The following is an 18,337-nucleotide window of genomic DNA, read 5'->3' as shown; positions in this document are numbered from 1 at the left end:
ATTAAAGGATTTTTCCCCAACAATTCTGTTAAAATTAATAATATACAACAACAAATCAATAGCAAACTTTGATTTCACATTAATATTTTTGTAACAATAGTGTAGGTATAAATGTTAGGGGTTATAAAAATGAATGAAAGTCCTATTGATTGAAAAAGTAGAATTAGGTGTCTAGTACAGTTTAGGTTCTATACTGTATTTATTTTTAAGGCTGATTCTAATATTAGAATTGTAACCATGTAGATTTTAACTGAATGCAAATAAATATCAAGTAAAGACTTTTTCTTTCTTTCTTCCTTTCTTTTTTTTTTCCAGAAAATTCATAGTTTCTTAGAGTATGTTAATTTATTTCCATCATCTATTTTTTTCTTCTACTAGTGGCAAATATATTCACTTCAAAGTAATAACCCCAGTTTATAAGACTCACATTTACAAATTTATTATTTTAGTGTTTGAAGTCTAAAATAAACATCAGAATAAACTTTCAGAGTATAATTTAAATAAGACATCCTAGGACTAAGACACTGAGAGACTCTAAGTTCCTAAATATATTAACAATACTGTATTGAGCAAGTATTCTATGTTGGATTTCATGTGATTCCTATTATTGTTGATCACTATGAAATCTAATAATCATCATCAGTATGTCTAATAACCACAGAGTAGGAAAAATCGACCAAGTTGTGTTTGAATAGAAATTGTTAAATAAAAAAATGCAAAGCATAGTCCAATTTAACCAAGAATTAGAGGGTTGAAACCAGGCTTATTTATTTTCATCTTGTTTCTGCCATCTTTTAATCAGCCATCTCAGAGTAAAATGTGATTTTTGAGACAGAATGAAAAACATATCAAACTTTTAATATAGTAAGAATAGGTATCCTGAATAAATGAGATCTCTAGAAAATCAAGTCTTCAAAAACCTTGAACTTTGAATTAAATCAAAATTTCCTGGGAGTTAAAGAAGTTTGGCAGAAATGGAAAAAATTAGTCAGTGGATTCATCACCTTCCAATTTTTTCTGTACAATTTTCTTGATTCTGGGAGCATCTGGGTCCAGGCAGATTTTTCTCCCGTCCTTCAGTGTGGCTCTGCAAGAGACAACAGAATTATCTGTGAGTATGCTGGCCTGAATATCAGAACTAATCCACGAGACTGGAGGAAATGAGTGGAGATGAGGATGGAGGTAGAGGGTTTCCCTGATGAGGCAATAGCACAGAAGCAGCAACTTACATCACTTCGACTTTGTTGCAATGGATTCCTTTCCCATTCACTTCCAAACTTTGGATGTTTCTGGGATGTATTCCAGAGGTTGTCTTCATACACATGCAGCGCAGTTCAGCGTATGAGTCAGTATCTCCACTTTCCTCTAGGGTAGAAAATATGACCTTTTAGTAGTCATGAAAATTTTCCTCAGGTCCCTTATTTGCAAATTGAGAGTAATTGTACCTCTCTCATAAAGCCATTGTGAATATGATCTGTAAAACTTAAATAAAGAGCCCAGAAGAATGACAAGCACACATGAAGTGCCCCCTTTGTGTGCTTCCTCCAACTGGGGTTGTTGGTATAATGGCACTCTTCAGCCTCAGGAGCACCAAGCCAGTCTTTCCACCAGACACAGGTATAACAGAAGCATCAATAGGTACAGGGAAGCATCTACCTTTGCTTTTCACTAAGTTTCTCTTAGTTTGTCCATTGCTGGAGGAACCCAGAGCAGTCAGCAGCAGTGACAGAAGCAGCAGCACCTGCAGGGCATGAAATGGCCTGGCACTCTTACAAGAAGGGATGGTATCGGGTTTGAGCCTCATGGTGGAGAAGGCTGAGCTAGAGATGTTTCCAGAGCCAGAAGACCTCTGAGTGAGGGTGAGTTACTGCCTATAAGTCTGCATATAAGCAGCTTTTCATGCCCTGAAGATGTCATTTATATACCATCCCTCAAAGCCAGTAAGAAGGAAGAGGTAGGGAAGGAGGAAGTGAGGGTATGTGGTGATACACACATAAGCATGTGAAGCTGTGCCCAATCCAGAAAAATAGCACACAGGTCAAAATTCCTACTGAGTTGCATATTACACATCACTTCACATTCCTACTGTCCTTTTTTCAATATCTATTTCCCTTAAACATGTGTAAGAACTCTTTAGGAAGGTAAGAACTAGACTGAAATACTACGTGCATTTTCTTTGTGTGACTATATAACAATATGCCCTGCCTTTTCTATAATGCAGTTTTTAGGCTTAATAGAAACTAGGAGCACCTGAAAGCACAAACATGTGGCCCTTGAAAAAGAGAGTTATCTTTCCTTTTTAGTGCCGAAGAAAACAAGTGTTCTTTTCCTAGTTGTTGATAAGTATTGAGATTGGTTTGGAGCATGTGAGTAAAATAAAATTCAATTACCATCAAAGGTTGTCTTTGGATTTTAGCCTATTGGATTCTTTCTGCCTTCAATCTATATTATATTTTGTAATTTCATCTCATCCAGAACCTACAGCAAAATTCATCCCCCTTTCTATTACAAAATAAGCTACTTGTTTCTGCTACCTAATAATACCTAAAAAGCAGGACCCAGAATATTTATTTTTATTTTTAGTTTGACAGAAAAATGATATAGTTTATTGCAAAGGATTCATTCACTGCAAACATATTTGAAATAAAACATACAAATTTTTCTTCATCATTTCTTCACATTCCTACTCTTCGGTGGTAAACGTTGGTAAAAATTTTGCATTAATTTTCTATTCTATCTGCATTTGTATGCACACATGTATATGTATACAGAGAGACACGTTTAAGACATGGAGGTACACATATGCATAGAAGTATTTTATATGGATTATATACAGCTGACTTTTATCCTTCAAAAATATGTGTTCAGCATCTTTTCATGCCATCTTAATGTAGTTTTCCCCATTCTGCTTAATGACCACATGACATCCTATGGTAAGAACAATAGTTACTCAACGTTGCCTTGTTGGTACCCTTCAGGGTATTTCCAGTTTTGCGCTACTAGAAATTGTGCAAGAAATGTCCTTATCAAGGAAAATATTTGTTCCTAAATTCTCAGACCTGAATTAAAGGTTTGATCTGAATTGCTGTATCCTTACAAAGAGGGAGAGGTGGACCTACACATCACATGTTGGCTTTATGTTATTTTCTGGTTCTCTGTCCCATCTATAAGACTTGCTTCCTCAAGTGAACCATACACTTTTGTAGGGAGTGGCATGTCCTATGTCTTGTGTATCCTGTAACAAGTAGGATACTTCAATACAAAGTTGGTCTTAATTAATAAATCAATGAATATGTATCACATGAAAGTTTCTGAATCCTTTCTAATCACCTATAATTCCCAAGACAAACTTGACAGTCCCCAAAGCAACCATATTATTTAAATTGATTTTGAAGATTGTCAATAAAGAAGAGGCAGATACAAGTGGCCCTGGCAACAAGTTTTCTCCCTTTTACAATGATGTATAAGTCTCACAGAATGTTGTTTAAACTTTCCATATTCTTTTTTTACTTTTTATATCTTTAAATTTTAGAAGAGATGCTTAAAATATCAAATGTTCAAAATAACTCTCTATCAAAAATATGAATATAGTAAATTTTTTTGAATCATGTTTTTGTTTTCAGGCCAATTTTCCCTATTGTTTAATAGTTATCTACTATGTCTACTCAAATTCTCAGGTCCTGTTTCTAAATGCAGTAATCTACAGACCACATTTGACAGTTTACTTTATAAGTAAGCGGACTTCCAAATTAACTTGCCTTGAAAAGGTTCCGTGACTTGATGGTGGCGGTCTGTCTCTGATTAAAGTATTTTATCATGAATTCCTCAATTGATTGATGTACTAATTAATATGGAACCTACTAACACTAAACAGGACAATGATTTATTTCTAAGTTTAGTTGAAACAAAAAGTTTTATTGATTATTTTGCACTTAGATATTTAGGCTATATGCTGTAATCTGTAGCTAATGATTTTAATTTCTGTATTGTACACTCCAATAAAAAAGAATACAACTCTGGTATGAGGAGTTTTTTCGCCCTTATTTTAAGCTTTTCTGTGATATAAAGCCCTTGTAACTTGTGAAAGACTCCAGAACACCCCCAACTTCGTGGATGTGCCTTCCCAGGTCTATCTTCTCATTTGGCTTTCTACAAACATATATAAAATTATTCCTGCCTCACTAGCCTTAATTTCAGTTGATGAATGTATTTCTTATTTTTCTCCACCCCATTTATTCTTGTAAATTAAAATTTAGCAGTAGAACGTATTAAACTGAAATAATTTTTCTCCCTGAGATGTGGAGTCAACTGCAGAGAGAAGCCCACCAGGACACAGGATGAGGAGAGCGGGCTTCTTCCTAGTTCCTCCTGCGGAATGACTTTACAGCCTTTCCTCCTTATTGAGATTGAGATATTGTGAATTCTCAAGTCAGATACATCTTCATTCAAACATAAGATCAAAACCATTTCCACAGCAAGATATAATGGTTTTTAACACTATGCATAGTATCTTTTGCTTTCTGTTCAACCCTCAAACAGTATTACTGAGAATATTATTAGCTTCACTAGACACCTTTTTCTTTCCCTGCTTAACACTATCCAGATTTCTTTACCCGTTCATTAGTAAGATTTCCCAAAAGTTTCTAATCTTTCTGAGAAAACTGTATGAAAAGTTTTCTGCAGTAATAGTGCTTCTGAGTGGGTTGATACCAGGAAAGAGGTAGGATGGAGCACAGTATCATGGAGTCATTGCCTTAATCAACAAATGTGGCTTGTCACAAAAGACACATCATCAGCAAAATTCATGAGGAAATAGTAGTAGATTTCTGGAGTCATCAAAATTTCATAAGCATATCAGTCAGCATTTGATATAAAACAGTATTTTGCTAGTCTTTAACTCAAAAATATTGATTAGGCATCACTTGATTAAGCCTGAACTGGTTTTATGAAGTTCTCTTTGCGTGACTTGGTCATTTAATTATTTATCTTTTAAAAATTAGGCCTAAAATATTTGTGTAAAGCAACAGGATATTAAAAATACTCTACTCTTGTTACTATGATGACAGCTGTGCTGTTAACTGCTGTTACTGTCATTTGCATCATTCCCTTCCATTTCCGCGGTGAGAAACGCAATACAGGTGATGATAAATTGAGTGTACAAAAATGGTTAAAATATATTTTTTAATAACTTATTCAGTTAAAAGCATTATACAAGATTATTATTTAAATAAATGCTAGAAGTAGAAAAGAGTTATTTTGTTCCTTGCTTTTAAAATAACTTGACAACCTTTTTATTAATCTTACTTTGTCATTGTGGGTTTATGTATGTGTGTGTTGAGGGGTGCTAAGTTATTTTAGCTCTTTTTTCTTTAAGTCATCTTATAAATAGCAGAGTCATGCAGGAAGCAAGCAAATTATCGAGGACCCAAAGCACATTTTATGATAGCTATTTTAACAGGAAATATCTAGAGAGACTGGAGGACTGCTATCTATAAAATTAAGACATAGACTAGCTCTTCTCTGCCTCACACAGAACATTTTAAATGCACATTTTTCAAATCCTTCTTTCAAGTATGAAGGAAATAGACTACCACCTGCAAATCAATCATAAAAGCAATTGGTACAGAAAATGCTAAGGATAGTACAATTTTGAGTCTGTTTGTTAAAGTACATTAATCAATAAATTTAAAATGCTAGCCATCAAAATTTTTTTCTATAAGTGCTGAAACCAAATGCTTACTGTATAACTGTGAGTTGACAAGAATTGGTCAGACATGAATTACTCTGACACTCAAATTAATTGAGGTTTTACTGTCTACTGCTCAGAGGTGAAGTATGGAGTGAAAGTGAAGGGAGAATGGAGAGGGTGAAGGAGTTGAGGGGGAAGTATCTTCCTGGTGCTATTACATACAAGCACTTTAATGTTTTGCATGCCTCAAAATTTGTGTTTTAAATTAAGTTGGTTAATATCATTTGTTAAATCTAAATGTATGAAAGTTACCTAGCTTCCATTCATTAAAGAAATTCTAACATGTGTTGTTCTAGAGCCTACAACCACATTAAATTGTTACCAAGTACCATTAATCCTCTCTTGTGTAATAAGTCAACTTCATAGTGGCTTAAGATATTAATTTATTATTTCTGATAATTCTGTATGTTAGTTTGAGGTTCTTCTGCTAAGCTCATTTGAATGCAGTCAGAAGCAGCTGAAATGCATGAAAGTAAAAAGTAGGACAACAGGGTGCCAATAGCCAATAATAACAATTGTGTATTTTAAAATAACTCATACAGAGGGTAATTGGATTGTTTGTAACCCATAGGGATAAATGCTTGAGAGGTTGGATACCTCATTCTCAATGTGTTTGTTTCACATTGCATGCCAGTATCAAAACATCTCATGTATCCCGTAAATATATACATCTAATAAGTACCCACAACATTTTTTTAAATAAGAAAAATAATAAAATAAAACAAGTTGTTAATGGCCTAATTCACATGAGAGGTGGTTGGTGTTGACTGCTTGCTGTGATTTCGGCTGGGGCACCTGGGTTCTTCTCCTACTCTTTTAAATATAATTATTCGACTTCTTACTAATAAGCAGAAATGAGAGATGGTGGGAGAGAAGGAGAATGGCAAGAGGAGAGAAGGGAGGAGAAGAAGAAGGAAAAGGAGAGAAGGAAGAAAATAGAAAGCAGAAAAATAACAGCAACAACCACCACAAGCCAAAAGCCCTTCCAACACTCTCCTCCTCTCATCTTTGTCTCCTCTAGCCTTCTCTTCTAGTTCTTCCCCTCACCTCTTCTCCCCTTTCTTCCACTCTCCTTACTGGAAAATCTTTGTTCTGTGGGAAAACTAAGTATATTTGCAGCAGAAAACCATAACTTAGACTGAAAGTTCCTCATCTTTAAATTTCCAGATCATAAGGACCCTGCACAGACAATAGGCATGTAAACAAGATTATCGATAATGTAATTAAATTAATATTTGATTGATGAATATTAACACAAAGGAAAATGCTTCATATATTCTGATAAGTACTATATAATTTATTTTCTATATACAGAAAATATAAAGAGAATATATAGTTTCCAGAGCTTCTTTAAAAAGACTCATAGCGTATTGTAATTTATACAAGCACATGCCTATGTAAGCATGTGTAATATAATCCAACTGTAGTGTGAATGTATGTACATACATACTAATGTGATTAATCTTCTTTCTTTCATTTTTTTGTGTTTCATAAAGGAGTAATTTTTTTATAAATATCTATTCTTAGGTATTTATATATTAAATTTAAGGGACAAGGGAATTTGAAGTACTGATCAGGATTGGGATGAGACAGAACCTCATTTGTCATTTAGGTAGGGAAATCTTAAGTATGAATACCTAAGAATATATATTCAAATGAAATTGCTCTTTTAATTTTAGAGTGACAATGGGATTTGTTTAGCCTAGATTATTCGCTTTTTGAATACCTATTATGTCCTAGGAACTGAGGTGAAGCTGATAAGCATTGTCCCTGCCCTTATAAAGCTTCAAGACCACCCTGACCAACATGGTGAAATCCCACCTCTACAAAAATATAAAAATTAGCCAGTCACGGTGGCAGGTGCCTGTGATCCCAGCAACTTGTGAGGCTTGGGCTGGAGAGTCACTTGAACCTGGGAGACGGAGCTTGCAGTGAGCCGAGGTCATGCCATTGCACTCCAGCCTGGGCAACAGAGCAAGACTCCATCTCAAAAAACAAAAACAAAAAAAACAAACAACAACACAACAACCACCTACCATGAGCCAGGTTATTGAACTGATAGCCTGAAGATCAGGATAATTTATTAATTCATTAAGTCATGCATTAAGGCTACATTGGGGATGCAGAAGTAGATACAATATAATTATTGATTTAGGAGAGCTAGAATAGATGAAGAAACCTATAAACAAATAAGAGTAATGAAGTATTTTTGTTGTAATTCAGATAATGAGATGTTACGGGAGCATCAAAACGGAAGCCATGAGCTCTATCAAGGAAAACACGAACTTTGAGCTTGAGCTGAGTTCTTAAGGATGAATAAACCTCCTCTTACATGCAGAAGAGGGATAAGTGCCTTCTAGGTAGTGGTCCTAGCAAATGCAAAGTCATGGGCCTGGGAAAGAGCAGGCCCAGTTAGGGAACTGAATGCCTGACTATAGTGAATTTGAGGGGCAAAGGAAGTTGAAGTGCTGATCAGGAGTGGAAGGAGACAGAAAGAATATCATCTGTAATGCTTAGCAACCTTTATTTCATGTCTAGGAAACAGTGAGCCAGTTAAGAATTTATATAGGGAAATCCAATTCTATCTGTGTTTTCTAAAGACCCCAGGGGCTGTTGGTTCTGTGACAGAGTAACTGGAAGGGAAGTGAGCTTGGAGAAAGGTTGAACCAAGGCAATAATATTAGGGATGAGGGACTTCTCTGCCAGCCAGAGAGGAGCAGAGTTAGTGTTTCAAATTACATTGAATTGAAGATAAGTAAAATGCATTGTAACAGTATAGGAAGGAGAAACAATATAAGTGAAGTTCAGAAATCTTTTATTGTTATTTCAAAGGACAAAATAAAGACTATGAACCAATAAGACACATAGTAAAAAAGTACAATTTTAATATAGTGAATATAATATGTACATAATTCCTCATAAAAAGGTCAAAACCTTTAAAAGATACAAAAAAGACATCTAAAAATCTTAGCAATGCTATATGTATAATAGATATATATTATATATAACATATAAATATGTATTTTTTTTTACCAATAAGTGTTTTATTTTTCTTGCAGTAGCTTTGTTAATTGCACAAAATCATGTTTTATTTTGGCCATTTAAATATTATCACACAATCTTATTCTGAAAATTTTATTTTCATTAAAAACAAAGCAAAAATAGGAATTCACAACCTTAATTACTTAGATTTGTCATTTAAAGCTTTAAAGAAAAAAATGAGAGGGGCTTTCTTATAAGCTTTTTCACAAGCTTCACATTTTCTACTTAGAAGGAAAGGATTTCAAAACAAAGGTGAAATAGCTTAAACAGAAATGTTCATAAAAAGGAACTTTGCAGAATTGGCAGCGATATTTAAGACAACATTGACTAACTGGTTTCATTACAGTATCTTTCTCTGCCCCACCCATAGTATGTCCCACCAGGACTAGAACAGCCTTTGAGTTCAGACAGAAATGCTTCAAAATCCCAATGAAATTAACTGTGCCAAAAACCCAACAGGCATCTTTCCTGCCCTTCCCCTCATCTTCTGCGATCCTCTAACCCAGGTTCTGCTCTGTGAAAGGGCCCAAACCTGTGAGCAGGGAGGGACCTCGCCCCTGTGTGGCCGCCTTATATTATGGCCTTCTGCAAATTATGGTTTTGGAAAATCAAACCATGCAGAGGGATAAAAAGCTGACATCCCTTGGGTGACTTTTCCTTGTTTTTTTTTTTTTTTTTTTTTTTTTTTTTTTTTTTGCAGCATTCCAAGCCCCCTCTGGTCCCCTATCCAAGGAGAAATGCTAGGGCCTCGAGATGTTGCTATAAATTTTTTGAATTAAGTGATACATTTATATTCAAACTGTTTGAATACGTTTTCAAAACTTTCAGAGTACAGGTCATTGTTAAGTTTGCCTTTACTTTAAAAACTAAAAGAATGCATTTCTGTATAAACTGGTAGTCAGGAATTTGCCTTTTTTCTAGCTTCTTCATCTATCTGAAATATATATTTAGTTACCAGTATTATAGTACTGCTAACCAAATAGTTAATAAATAGCATATAAAGTCAAAATTTAAAAGTAAATGATGGCATTTTGCCATACTAAGAAGGTACGAAATGTCTAAAATTATATATAGAGAAAATATTAGTCCTCATATAGCTTAAACTTTTAGAAATTTTGAATAAGGAAATATATTCTACACAGATAAGGTATGATATTCTCAACTTTCTAATGCAAAATAATTAAATAATATCCACGATCAAGAATAAGGAAATTCTTTAACATATTCCCCAAGAAACATTAAAATATTTCCTATTTCTTAAAATGAGATAAAGATAACAGTGAATCTCCATCAACAGAATTCTTATGAAACATCATTTCCATATTAAATCCACAGCCTTCTCAGTTAACAGTTTAAGAATATTTCTTGGAAATATAATAGTCAACTTCAATACAAGACACTTTAAAAGATTAACAGCCAGTGATTCTTGGCTCACACTATGGTCAATTGCCAAAAACTTCAATAGCATAGCGGATAAAATAGCAGCAAATAGCTGAGGTATTATGCTAAACACTTCATTAGCTGAGCTGAAAGCTTAAGGGACAAACATAGGTTTTCCTCACACTCTTCAAAGTGAGGAATCTAGGAAGAAAGCTAACTACTGGAAAAAAAGGAAAAAAAAAAAAAAAAAAACCTTCCTTCTCATCTTCCCTGGGTCCAGAGACGTCCAGAAAACTGCTCTGCTGAAGACTGGGCAATTTTTCCATGCGTGCTCGTTTCTCTTAATCAATTTTCCTGTTTCCACTGTTGAGAAAATAGTTATATTAGTTTAACCATTTTTCGCACTCCTGTCTACTCCACTCTGTTGTCAGAACTCAGTGTTATAATGTTTGGTTAAAAGAAAGAGTATATAAAAATCAATAAAAGCAATGCTTAAACAAAAAAACAACTTAGTGACAAGCTGTGTGTAATTGCTCAAGTAGCTACATGTAAGATTGGTAACAAAGATTTTCCCAGGACAATCCAGAAGAACTTTCCCAAGGTAACAACCTTTTAATTCTAAGCTTGGAATATGTTATCTAAATCGTACGGAGAGTAAAGACCTTGTGAAATCTATGGTATCCCTAGATGAGGTTTAAAAACCACAAAGATCAAAGTGACAAGTACCCGTCCAAAATTTTCTGGATGACTTTCTTTAGAAAAGGGGCTTCTGGATCAAGACAAACTTCCTCCCCGTTCTTCATGGAGGCTCTGAAGGAAAGAAAAAGAAGATGCACTCATGAGACATCAAGGTTGAAGACCCAGGCTGGGCGACTTCTCTCTTGCCAAGGTCACAGTGGACACAGCAACACAGGAGAACTTACATCACTTCCACGATGGAGCACTGCGGGCCTGGGACGAACACCTGCAGATTACTGATCATTTTGGGGGGAACTCGCTGCGTAGTGTGTAAACAAATGCAGCGCAGCTCTCTCAACACAGCAGCGACAGGACCAGCTGAGGAAGAAAGAGAGACACCTTTATAGCGCAGGTTGCTGGGAGAATTTCCTGGAAAGCAGCGGCCCCGCAGAGGCTGGGATGCACCGCTGTGCCCCAGTGCGTCCCGCGTGCCCTGCGCTCTCACCGCTGGCGAGGGGCCCCGGCGCCGTCAGCAGCAGCAGCAGCAGCAGCGCCAGCGGCGCGCACAAGGAGCCCGAAGGACCGGGGAGACGGGCCGCGCGGCTGGACTGGAGGCTCATAGCGGTCAAGAGAGCGCTGCGAGGGGGCGCGAGTTCCTGGAGGCGCAGAGATTGGGGGATCCGGAGCACTGTGTCTTCCTCCTGCTTTCCGCACTCCTTTTATTTGCACTCATCCCTTCCGCCTGACAGGAAACTCAAGCTTTGGGATGCTGGGGAAATTCCCTGAACTCGGGGGGCAGTGTGGAAAGAAGAGGCTGGTGGAGAGGGGCCAGATGATGGGAACTGCGGGAGGGTGGCTGGGAGGAGCTGCCTGCACCCCTATGGAGGAGGACGTGGTAGCCCTGCCCCAAGATGCAGGGAGCTGTGGCTCCAGCCGGAAGGGAGCAGAGATTCATCAGGGTCTCATCTCCCGGGCCTGAGTTGGCCAGGGATGCCGGCTTTTCTAACGCACACAGGCTCTGGGAGATGCTCCTCCTCTCCTTCTAGAGAGAAAAGATAGAACCAAAGTAGTGGGAGCTCTGATATGAGTAAAATTTCTAAAAGTCAATCCTTTCTAATTATTATTACTATTATTCAGGAAATGTTATTCATGTTTAGAATTGCTCTAAACGGAAAGTCCTTCCTCTTTTCCTTGCAGGGAGGTCATTCTAGGTTTCCTGAATGACTTTATGATTCTCTGGACTTCAGCCAGTTTTAGAAGCCAAGATAATATGATAACAAGAGACTGTGTCTCTATTGCCACTTGAAGTCAGTGACCTGAAAGGACCACTGAGTTTTAACTCCCCCACAGACCACCTTCTTTGGTGAGTAAGTCCACTTACTGAGAATTCTCTACTTGTAGTATAGCAAGTATATGTGTGTCCAGGTAGTTAAAACAAAAATCTTCCGAAATCACCCAGCAAATTGCCGTCGAAGAAAATGTACTTTTGGCAGTTGCTGTGCTATTGAATTTGAAGAGGTTTTGGCCTTATTGGGGGTGAGGTATCGTACAGTGAGCACAGACTAAAGCTTGCCAGGGAGCCCAGGCCTGCCCCAGCTCTGGCCCAACCCCTAGGTGGGTATTTGACACCATTTGGAGGATGATGAGTTTGAGAGACTCTGTGAAAACTTCTTTTAGGGGTTTGCCTCAATTTGACAGGACAACAGCATCCACTCTGTTTTCCCCCGAAAAACTTCATGGGGGAGGAATGTTCCCCACAGGCTTCTGAACCGTCTAGCTTCATGATTACTGGTGACAAAGTCTGTTTCCACAGACCTGCTGTAGTCCCCAGTGAGCCCTGCACTGCCGCCTGAAGTTGAAGGATGAAGTAGCTTCCAGCTTCCTCTCCCTCTCTCCTTCTATTATCTGTGAAGGAGTTAAAGCACTGAAGTTTAAGTGTCTTCTACTCTCTCGCACCATGGCAGGCATGGCTATGGCACTGGAATGGCACATAGGCTTTCCTTCACAGAAATCTAACTAGATCCCCTCCTGGCTGGTTCTGAAGACCCTTGACCTCACAGCAGACCATCAAAGGTAATCAGTAAACATGATGGCAATGAGAAACCGGTAACAAAACACAAGTCTTTTACTTGTCTCCTATGATACCGGGAATTTTATTAACTCCCCACCCATCATCTCCATTTGTGAGCAAGAAGGAGGTGTCATAGACCTTTACAACTTTTATTCTGGAAGTAAACAAGAAATTCACTGGCTGAGGAAGGTTGGGTGGTATGGTCCTTACTCTGTGGGAAGCTAAAAGAGAAGTTCTCGCAGCTTCCTGACACCATCAGCGTCATAGGTAACTCAGCAGATGGAATCCTTCATCTTTCTGGAGAGTGGTAATCTGTAGAAAACAGCCTGCAGATTTAGTATATTGACATTTTAGAGATTAGCATGTATCTAAAGACCAAAAATAAGCCTTACTGAAGTGGTAAGACTTTTAAAAAATCTTGGGCAATTAAATTCAACTTAACCACAGGGAATAAATCACAGTATAAGACTTTGTTTTAAAAAAATTGTTTAATTACATAGGTTATTGATTTTTACACCTTGTGTGTGTGTGTGTGTGTTTGTGTGTGTGTGCATGTGTTTAGGTTAGTTCTAAATAAGCTGCTTTAAACCTAAGTGAACATATAAATTTGTTTTTGGCGCCAAATGGTGAAATTAGAGAGGTATCATGAGACAAGATTACCAATTCTTACTGATGGTCTTATAAATGTATATATCTCACCTGGTTTGCACTCTGAATCAATTCACCATAGCTTTTTGATGGTACACAAGAAGAAAAAAATATTTCTTCAGCTGACAAGCAGGTGATAGAAAGTCCTCACTAGAAGTGGGCTGCTGGGTTGCCCAATCTAATCAGGAAGCAATATATCACTTAACCTGGCTTCTCATGGAAATCACTCTGGCCCACTGCCTATGTCTGGCTCCCATGTAGGCATCTCAGATGTTGGCTTTGTACAAACGTGGATGGTTGAAAGGTCCTCTGTGCTGAGCATGACAGCACCAAGAACCACTGAAGACTCAGCACTTTAACAGTAATTGCCTCTTTATTACCAGTTTAAACAAAAGCCACTTGTGTTACCTGCACTGCATCCAGTTGCAGAGAAAAACCCTGTGTTGTTTTGTTCCCAACTAAAATAGAGCAATTCATCCAATGGTATCAGCATCCTGATAGCCTGAAGGTTTAACTGTCTGTCTAAAGCAATCCTATTTTGGTCATTATACCACAGTATAACGTAATATGAATTATTACGGTATAAATGGTTTTTGGCTTCCAAAACACTTTCATGTTTATTATTTCTTGAACTTCACATTAATTCTTAGATAAGAGAAATTTTCTTCCCCATTTTTGCAGCTAGGCAAAATGAGTTAAGTAGTCAAAAATCCAGGACTGGCAGTCAAGCACCATTACAAACCACATTCTTCTCAGTTGCCGGCAAGCACTGCCCAGTGGATCTCCACAATGTGGCTAACCACTTTATTGTATTTCCCGATAACCACATTTTAAGTTGTTGAAATCCTCAATCCTTCCACTTCTGTCTTTGAGATTGCAATAACATCAAAGGTCCTAGAGCCTTCTGATATTCCACCTGAAACTGTCCTCTGCTTTCTAAATCCCTCACTTTCTTCCAGGTAGATTCAAAGTCCTTTCTTCTTTGAGAAGGCTTATTCTGACAAAGTCATTTGTAAGGTATTCCTTCACCTTTGAAACTCTAGTGTACTTGTCATAACTGCCTCAGGAGGCAGAGTTTAATTATTCCTTAATTTTGCTTTTGTCTGCCTCAGGTCAACTACAAACTCCTTAAAACCAGTGATGGCCTGCATTTCTCACATAACCTCCTATAATTTCCTACATGAGTAGCAAGCAGTCTATGAACGCTTGGTGATGAATAATGATAATACCTTTTTTAAAAAAAAATTACAGTGTTCTTTACCTTACAAGTAGATATTAAAGAGAAAAGGATGGAGCTGTTTATTATCATTAGCTCCTCTATTTTTCTAAACTTTACAATTTTGAATTGGCTGCCTCCTATGTGGGAAATTATTTCTTGGTTATTCTTAGAGAAAATTAGAATGATATTGATATTTTCATTCTTTGGAATCCAAACTGTTCAGAATAATGTTCAGAGCCCAGAAAGACATTTAATGTTAAAAGAAATAAAATTATACAACTAAAATATTGACCAAATAACATAGTTTCTGTGACATTGAGACTGCTGGATGTAAATGACAAGTGGAAATTCTGATTATGTTATACCATGTTGAATGTTAACAGTGTGGGCAGGTCATTGTGCATTCTTTTCTAATAAACCAGAAAAGCCTTACATTATATGATTTAGTATTTAGCATAGGTCTTTTCAAATGTTTTCCTAAGGTTCTATTTTTTTCATATCCAATATTCTTTATATTATCTTTAAGAAATGCTATACAATTGTAATAACTAAGGATGTGAACACATTAGCAGGTTAAGAATATCAAGGGTATCAATATAAGGAAGGCAATAAGAGTTTAAGTGGAGGATAGAGTTACTTGTATGCAAAAGGAAAGAAAAAAGTTAGCAACCCTTGGGTTTATGTTGCAATGTAAATGCAGCCTGTCTGTCTCCTAAATTGGGCTCCAGTTCAATGAAGAAGCAGCATCATCCAGCGAATAACTTTGCTTCAAAATTGCTTCACCTTTATAAAATGTCAGGAATATTTTATTTCCTTTTGCCAATTATCTAATTTTCCTTGCTGTCTGTTTCAGGTAATATCTGTTGGAGGAGCAGTCAGTGAACCCTGATTGAGTCTATACTGATCTAAGTTCCAAATTATCATACCTGGGCTTTTCTTTCCTACCTTCTGTGTGGCTGGGGCAGCTAGTTATACGTTGTCCAACTGTGCAAACCTTAGAAAAGTTTTTGTTGACAAATAGAGTTGATACATGGGGGAAAAAGATCACAATTTAAATTTTAAGTGTTTCTGAGAAGCCTTGAGCTTCACAGAAACAGGAAGTCTTCATTGATTTCTTCAGAAATTTGTTCTGGGCTAAGCAAGGAAAACACTTATATATATATATATATATAATTTCATTTTAGGTTCTGAGGTACATGTGCAGATCATGCAGGATTGTTGCATAGGTACATACATGGCAATGTAATTTGCTGCCTCCTTCCCCATCACCTGTACCTGGCATTTGTCCCCATGTTATCCCTCTCCAACCTCCCTACCCCCTGCTGTCTCTCCCCTTCCCCCTGCAACAGACCCCAGTATGTGATGCTCCCCTCCCTATGTCCATGTGTTCCATTGTTCAACACCCACCTACGAGTGACATGCTGTGTTTGATTTTCTGTTGTGTCAGTTTGCTGAGAATGGTTTCCAGATTCATCCATGTCCCTACAAAGGACATGAACTCATCATTCTTTATGGCTGCATAGTATTCCATGGTGTATATGTGGCACATTTTCCTTGTCCAGTCTATCATCAATGGGCATTTGGGTTGGTTTCAAGTCTTTGCTATTGTAAACAGTCCAGCAATGAACAAAATAAAGGAGTACAAACAGATGGTAAAACATTCCATGCTCATGGTTAGGAAGAATCAATATTGTGAAAATGGCCATACTGCCCAAAGTAATTTATAGATTCAATGCTATCCCCATCAAACTACCTATGGCCATCTCCACAGAACTGGAAGAAACAACCTTAAACTTCATGTGGAACCACAAGGCAGCCCGCATAGCCAAGACAATCTTAAGCAAAAAGAACAAAGCTGTAGGCAACACACTACCTGACTTTGAACTATACTATAAGGCTACAGTAATCAAAACAGCATGGTATTGGTACCAAAATAGAGATAGAGACCAATAGAACAGAACAGAGGCCTCAGAGGCAATGACACACATCTACAACCATCTTTGACAAACCTGACAAAAACAAGCAATGGGGAAAAGATTCCCTGTTTAAAAAATGATGTTGGGAAAACTGGCTAGCCATGTGCAGAGAGCAGAAACTAGACCCCTTCCTGACACCTTACACTAAAATTAACTCCAGATGGATTAAAGACTTAAACATAAGACCTAACACCATAAAAACTCTAGAAGAAAACCTAGGCAAAACCACTCAGGACATAGGCATAGGCCAGAACTTCAAGACTAAAACACCAAAAGCATTGACAACGAAAGCCAAAATAAACAAATGGGATCTAATTAAACTCCAGAGCTTTTGCACAGCAAAAGAAATAATCATTAGAGTGAACTGGCAACCAACAGAATGGGCAAAAAATTTTTGCAATCTTCCCATCTGACAAAGGGCTAATATCCAGAATCTACAAAGAACTAAAACAGATTTACAAGAAATAAAACAAACCCATTCAAAAGTGGGCAAAGGACATGAGGAGACACTTTTCAAAAGAAGACATATATGAGGCCAACAAACATATGAAAAAATGCTCATCATCACTGGTCATTAGAGAAATGCCAATCAAAACCACATGAGATACCATCTCATGCCAGTTAGAATGGTGATCATTAAAAAATCTGGAGACAACAGATGCTGGAGAGGATGTGGAGAAATAGGAACACTTTTACACTGTTGGTGGGAAAACACTTTTTAATGTTAGACAGTTTAAATAACTTTGAGAAGGCATTTCTATGATACTACAAAAGTCCTTTATGTAAACTAGATTTCTAATACTGTGCTTAATAACACTCATTTGAAATATTATTTCTGATCACTATTACCTTTACAACTTGTAATTTAGCAGAATATTATCTTTTGCATAACCTCACAATATATTTAATTCTTATTTACTATATAGTAGGACCTCGTTACTGTTTTAATAGTAATAATCGTAATGTATTTATGTATGTGTGATTTATATACTTTCTAGACAGTCAAAGCCATCTGTTTTCCTTCCTTGTCATGCTTGAAAAACTAGCAAAGAACTAATATTTGACAAGTATGCAAAACAATATTCATGAACTTAAAGGACAAATGCACAGGCATACCACCACTATCGCTAGCCCCATCACCATATCGACAAAACAAAGATTAAAAAAAACTGAGAATAGAACATGTCTGATAGTTGATATGGTGCCATCATGCACATTTAAAATGTTATTTTAACAAGAATTTGGAATCAGGAAATTGCTCACACTGACATAAAAGATGTTGCAATGTCAACCAAAAGTCACAAAATCCTAGAAATTCTGGCTAATGTTCGACCATGTGTTTCTTACTAGCCACTGGGGATTTTAAAGCATGACTTCCTCTGGAGAGTGAATTGACCAAATTGCTTTAGCAAAATATTTTATTCCGAATCATTTCTGTTTCCAAAACATTCTGTATTAGTAAATCAGACTGAAATTCATTTAGTTTGGAACAGAATGTCCCTTGGAAACAGTTTTCGTTTTCTTCCCTAATTTAAATTTGAGGCCAGAATGATGAATGCTATGACCAGGGATTA

The 18,337-nt window shown here is 37.0% G+C and overlaps 2 protein-coding genes across 2 annotated transcripts; both read right to left on the bottom strand.

Annotated features, from left to right (window-relative positions):
* Positions 1 to 731: 731 nt before the first annotated feature.
* On the bottom strand, positions 732 to 1,890 carry LOC108292195 (pro-platelet basic protein). Its single transcript, XM_017512929.2, has 3 exons — positions 1,657 to 1,890; positions 1,230 to 1,365; positions 732 to 1,087 (listed from the first exon to the last, which is right to left on the bottom strand). Exons 1-3 carry the CDS (start codon positions 1,802 to 1,804, stop codon positions 985 to 987), a joined length of 387 nt encoding a protein of 128 aa, XP_017368418.1. The 5' UTR covers positions 1,805 to 1,890; the 3' UTR covers positions 732 to 984.
* Positions 1,891 to 9,472: 7,582 nt separating this feature from the next.
* Positions 9,473 to 11,870, bottom strand: CXCL5 (C-X-C motif chemokine ligand 5). Its single transcript, XM_017512930.2, has 4 exons — positions 11,355 to 11,870; positions 11,095 to 11,227; positions 10,898 to 10,981; positions 9,473 to 10,534 (listed from the first exon to the last, which is right to left on the bottom strand). Exons 1-4 carry the CDS (start codon positions 11,467 to 11,469, stop codon positions 10,513 to 10,515), a joined length of 354 nt encoding a protein of 117 aa, XP_017368419.1. The 5' UTR covers positions 11,470 to 11,870; the 3' UTR covers positions 9,473 to 10,512.
* Between the last annotated feature and the right edge of the window lie 6,467 nt (positions 11,871 to 18,337).

Source organism: Cebus imitator, unplaced genomic scaffold (genome assembly GCF_001604975.1).
Source record: "Cebus imitator isolate Cc_AM_T3 unplaced genomic scaffold, Cebus_imitator-1.0 Scaffold480, whole genome shotgun sequence".
Lineage (NCBI taxonomy): Eukaryota > Metazoa > Chordata > Mammalia > Primates > Cebidae > Cebus > Cebus imitator.
This window is presented reverse-complemented; position numbering and strand designations above follow the sequence as displayed.

What these genes read in the sequence shown, in the direction of transcription:
- LOC108292195 (XM_017512929.2), bottom strand. Translation starts at nt 1,804, where the DNA reads ATGAGGCTCAAACCCGATACCATCCCTTCTTGTAAGAGTGCCAGGCCA. An exon ending in AAACTTAGTGAAAAGCAAAG is followed by an intron (nt 1,366 to 1,656) that starts GTAGATGCTTCC and finishes TTTCTACCCTAG; the next exon opens with AGGAAAGTGGAGATACTGAC. An exon ending in TGCAACAAAGTCGAAGTGAT is followed by an intron (nt 1,088 to 1,229) that starts GTAAGTTGCTGC and finishes TGTCTCTTGCAG; the next exon opens with AGCCACACTGAAGGACGGGA.
- CXCL5 (XM_017512930.2), bottom strand. Translation starts at nt 11,469, where the DNA reads ATGAGCCTCCAGTCCAGCCGCGCGGCCCGTCTCCCCGGTCCTTCGGGC. An exon ending in GCCGGGGCCCCTCGCCAGCG is followed by an intron (nt 11,228 to 11,354) that starts GTGAGAGCGCAG and finishes TTTCTTCCTCAG; the next exon opens with CTGGTCCTGTCGCTGCTGTG. An exon ending in ATCCAGAAAATTTTGGACGG is followed by an intron (nt 10,535 to 10,897) that starts GTACTTGTCACT and finishes TTTTCTCAACAG; the next exon opens with TGGAAACAGGAAAATTGATT.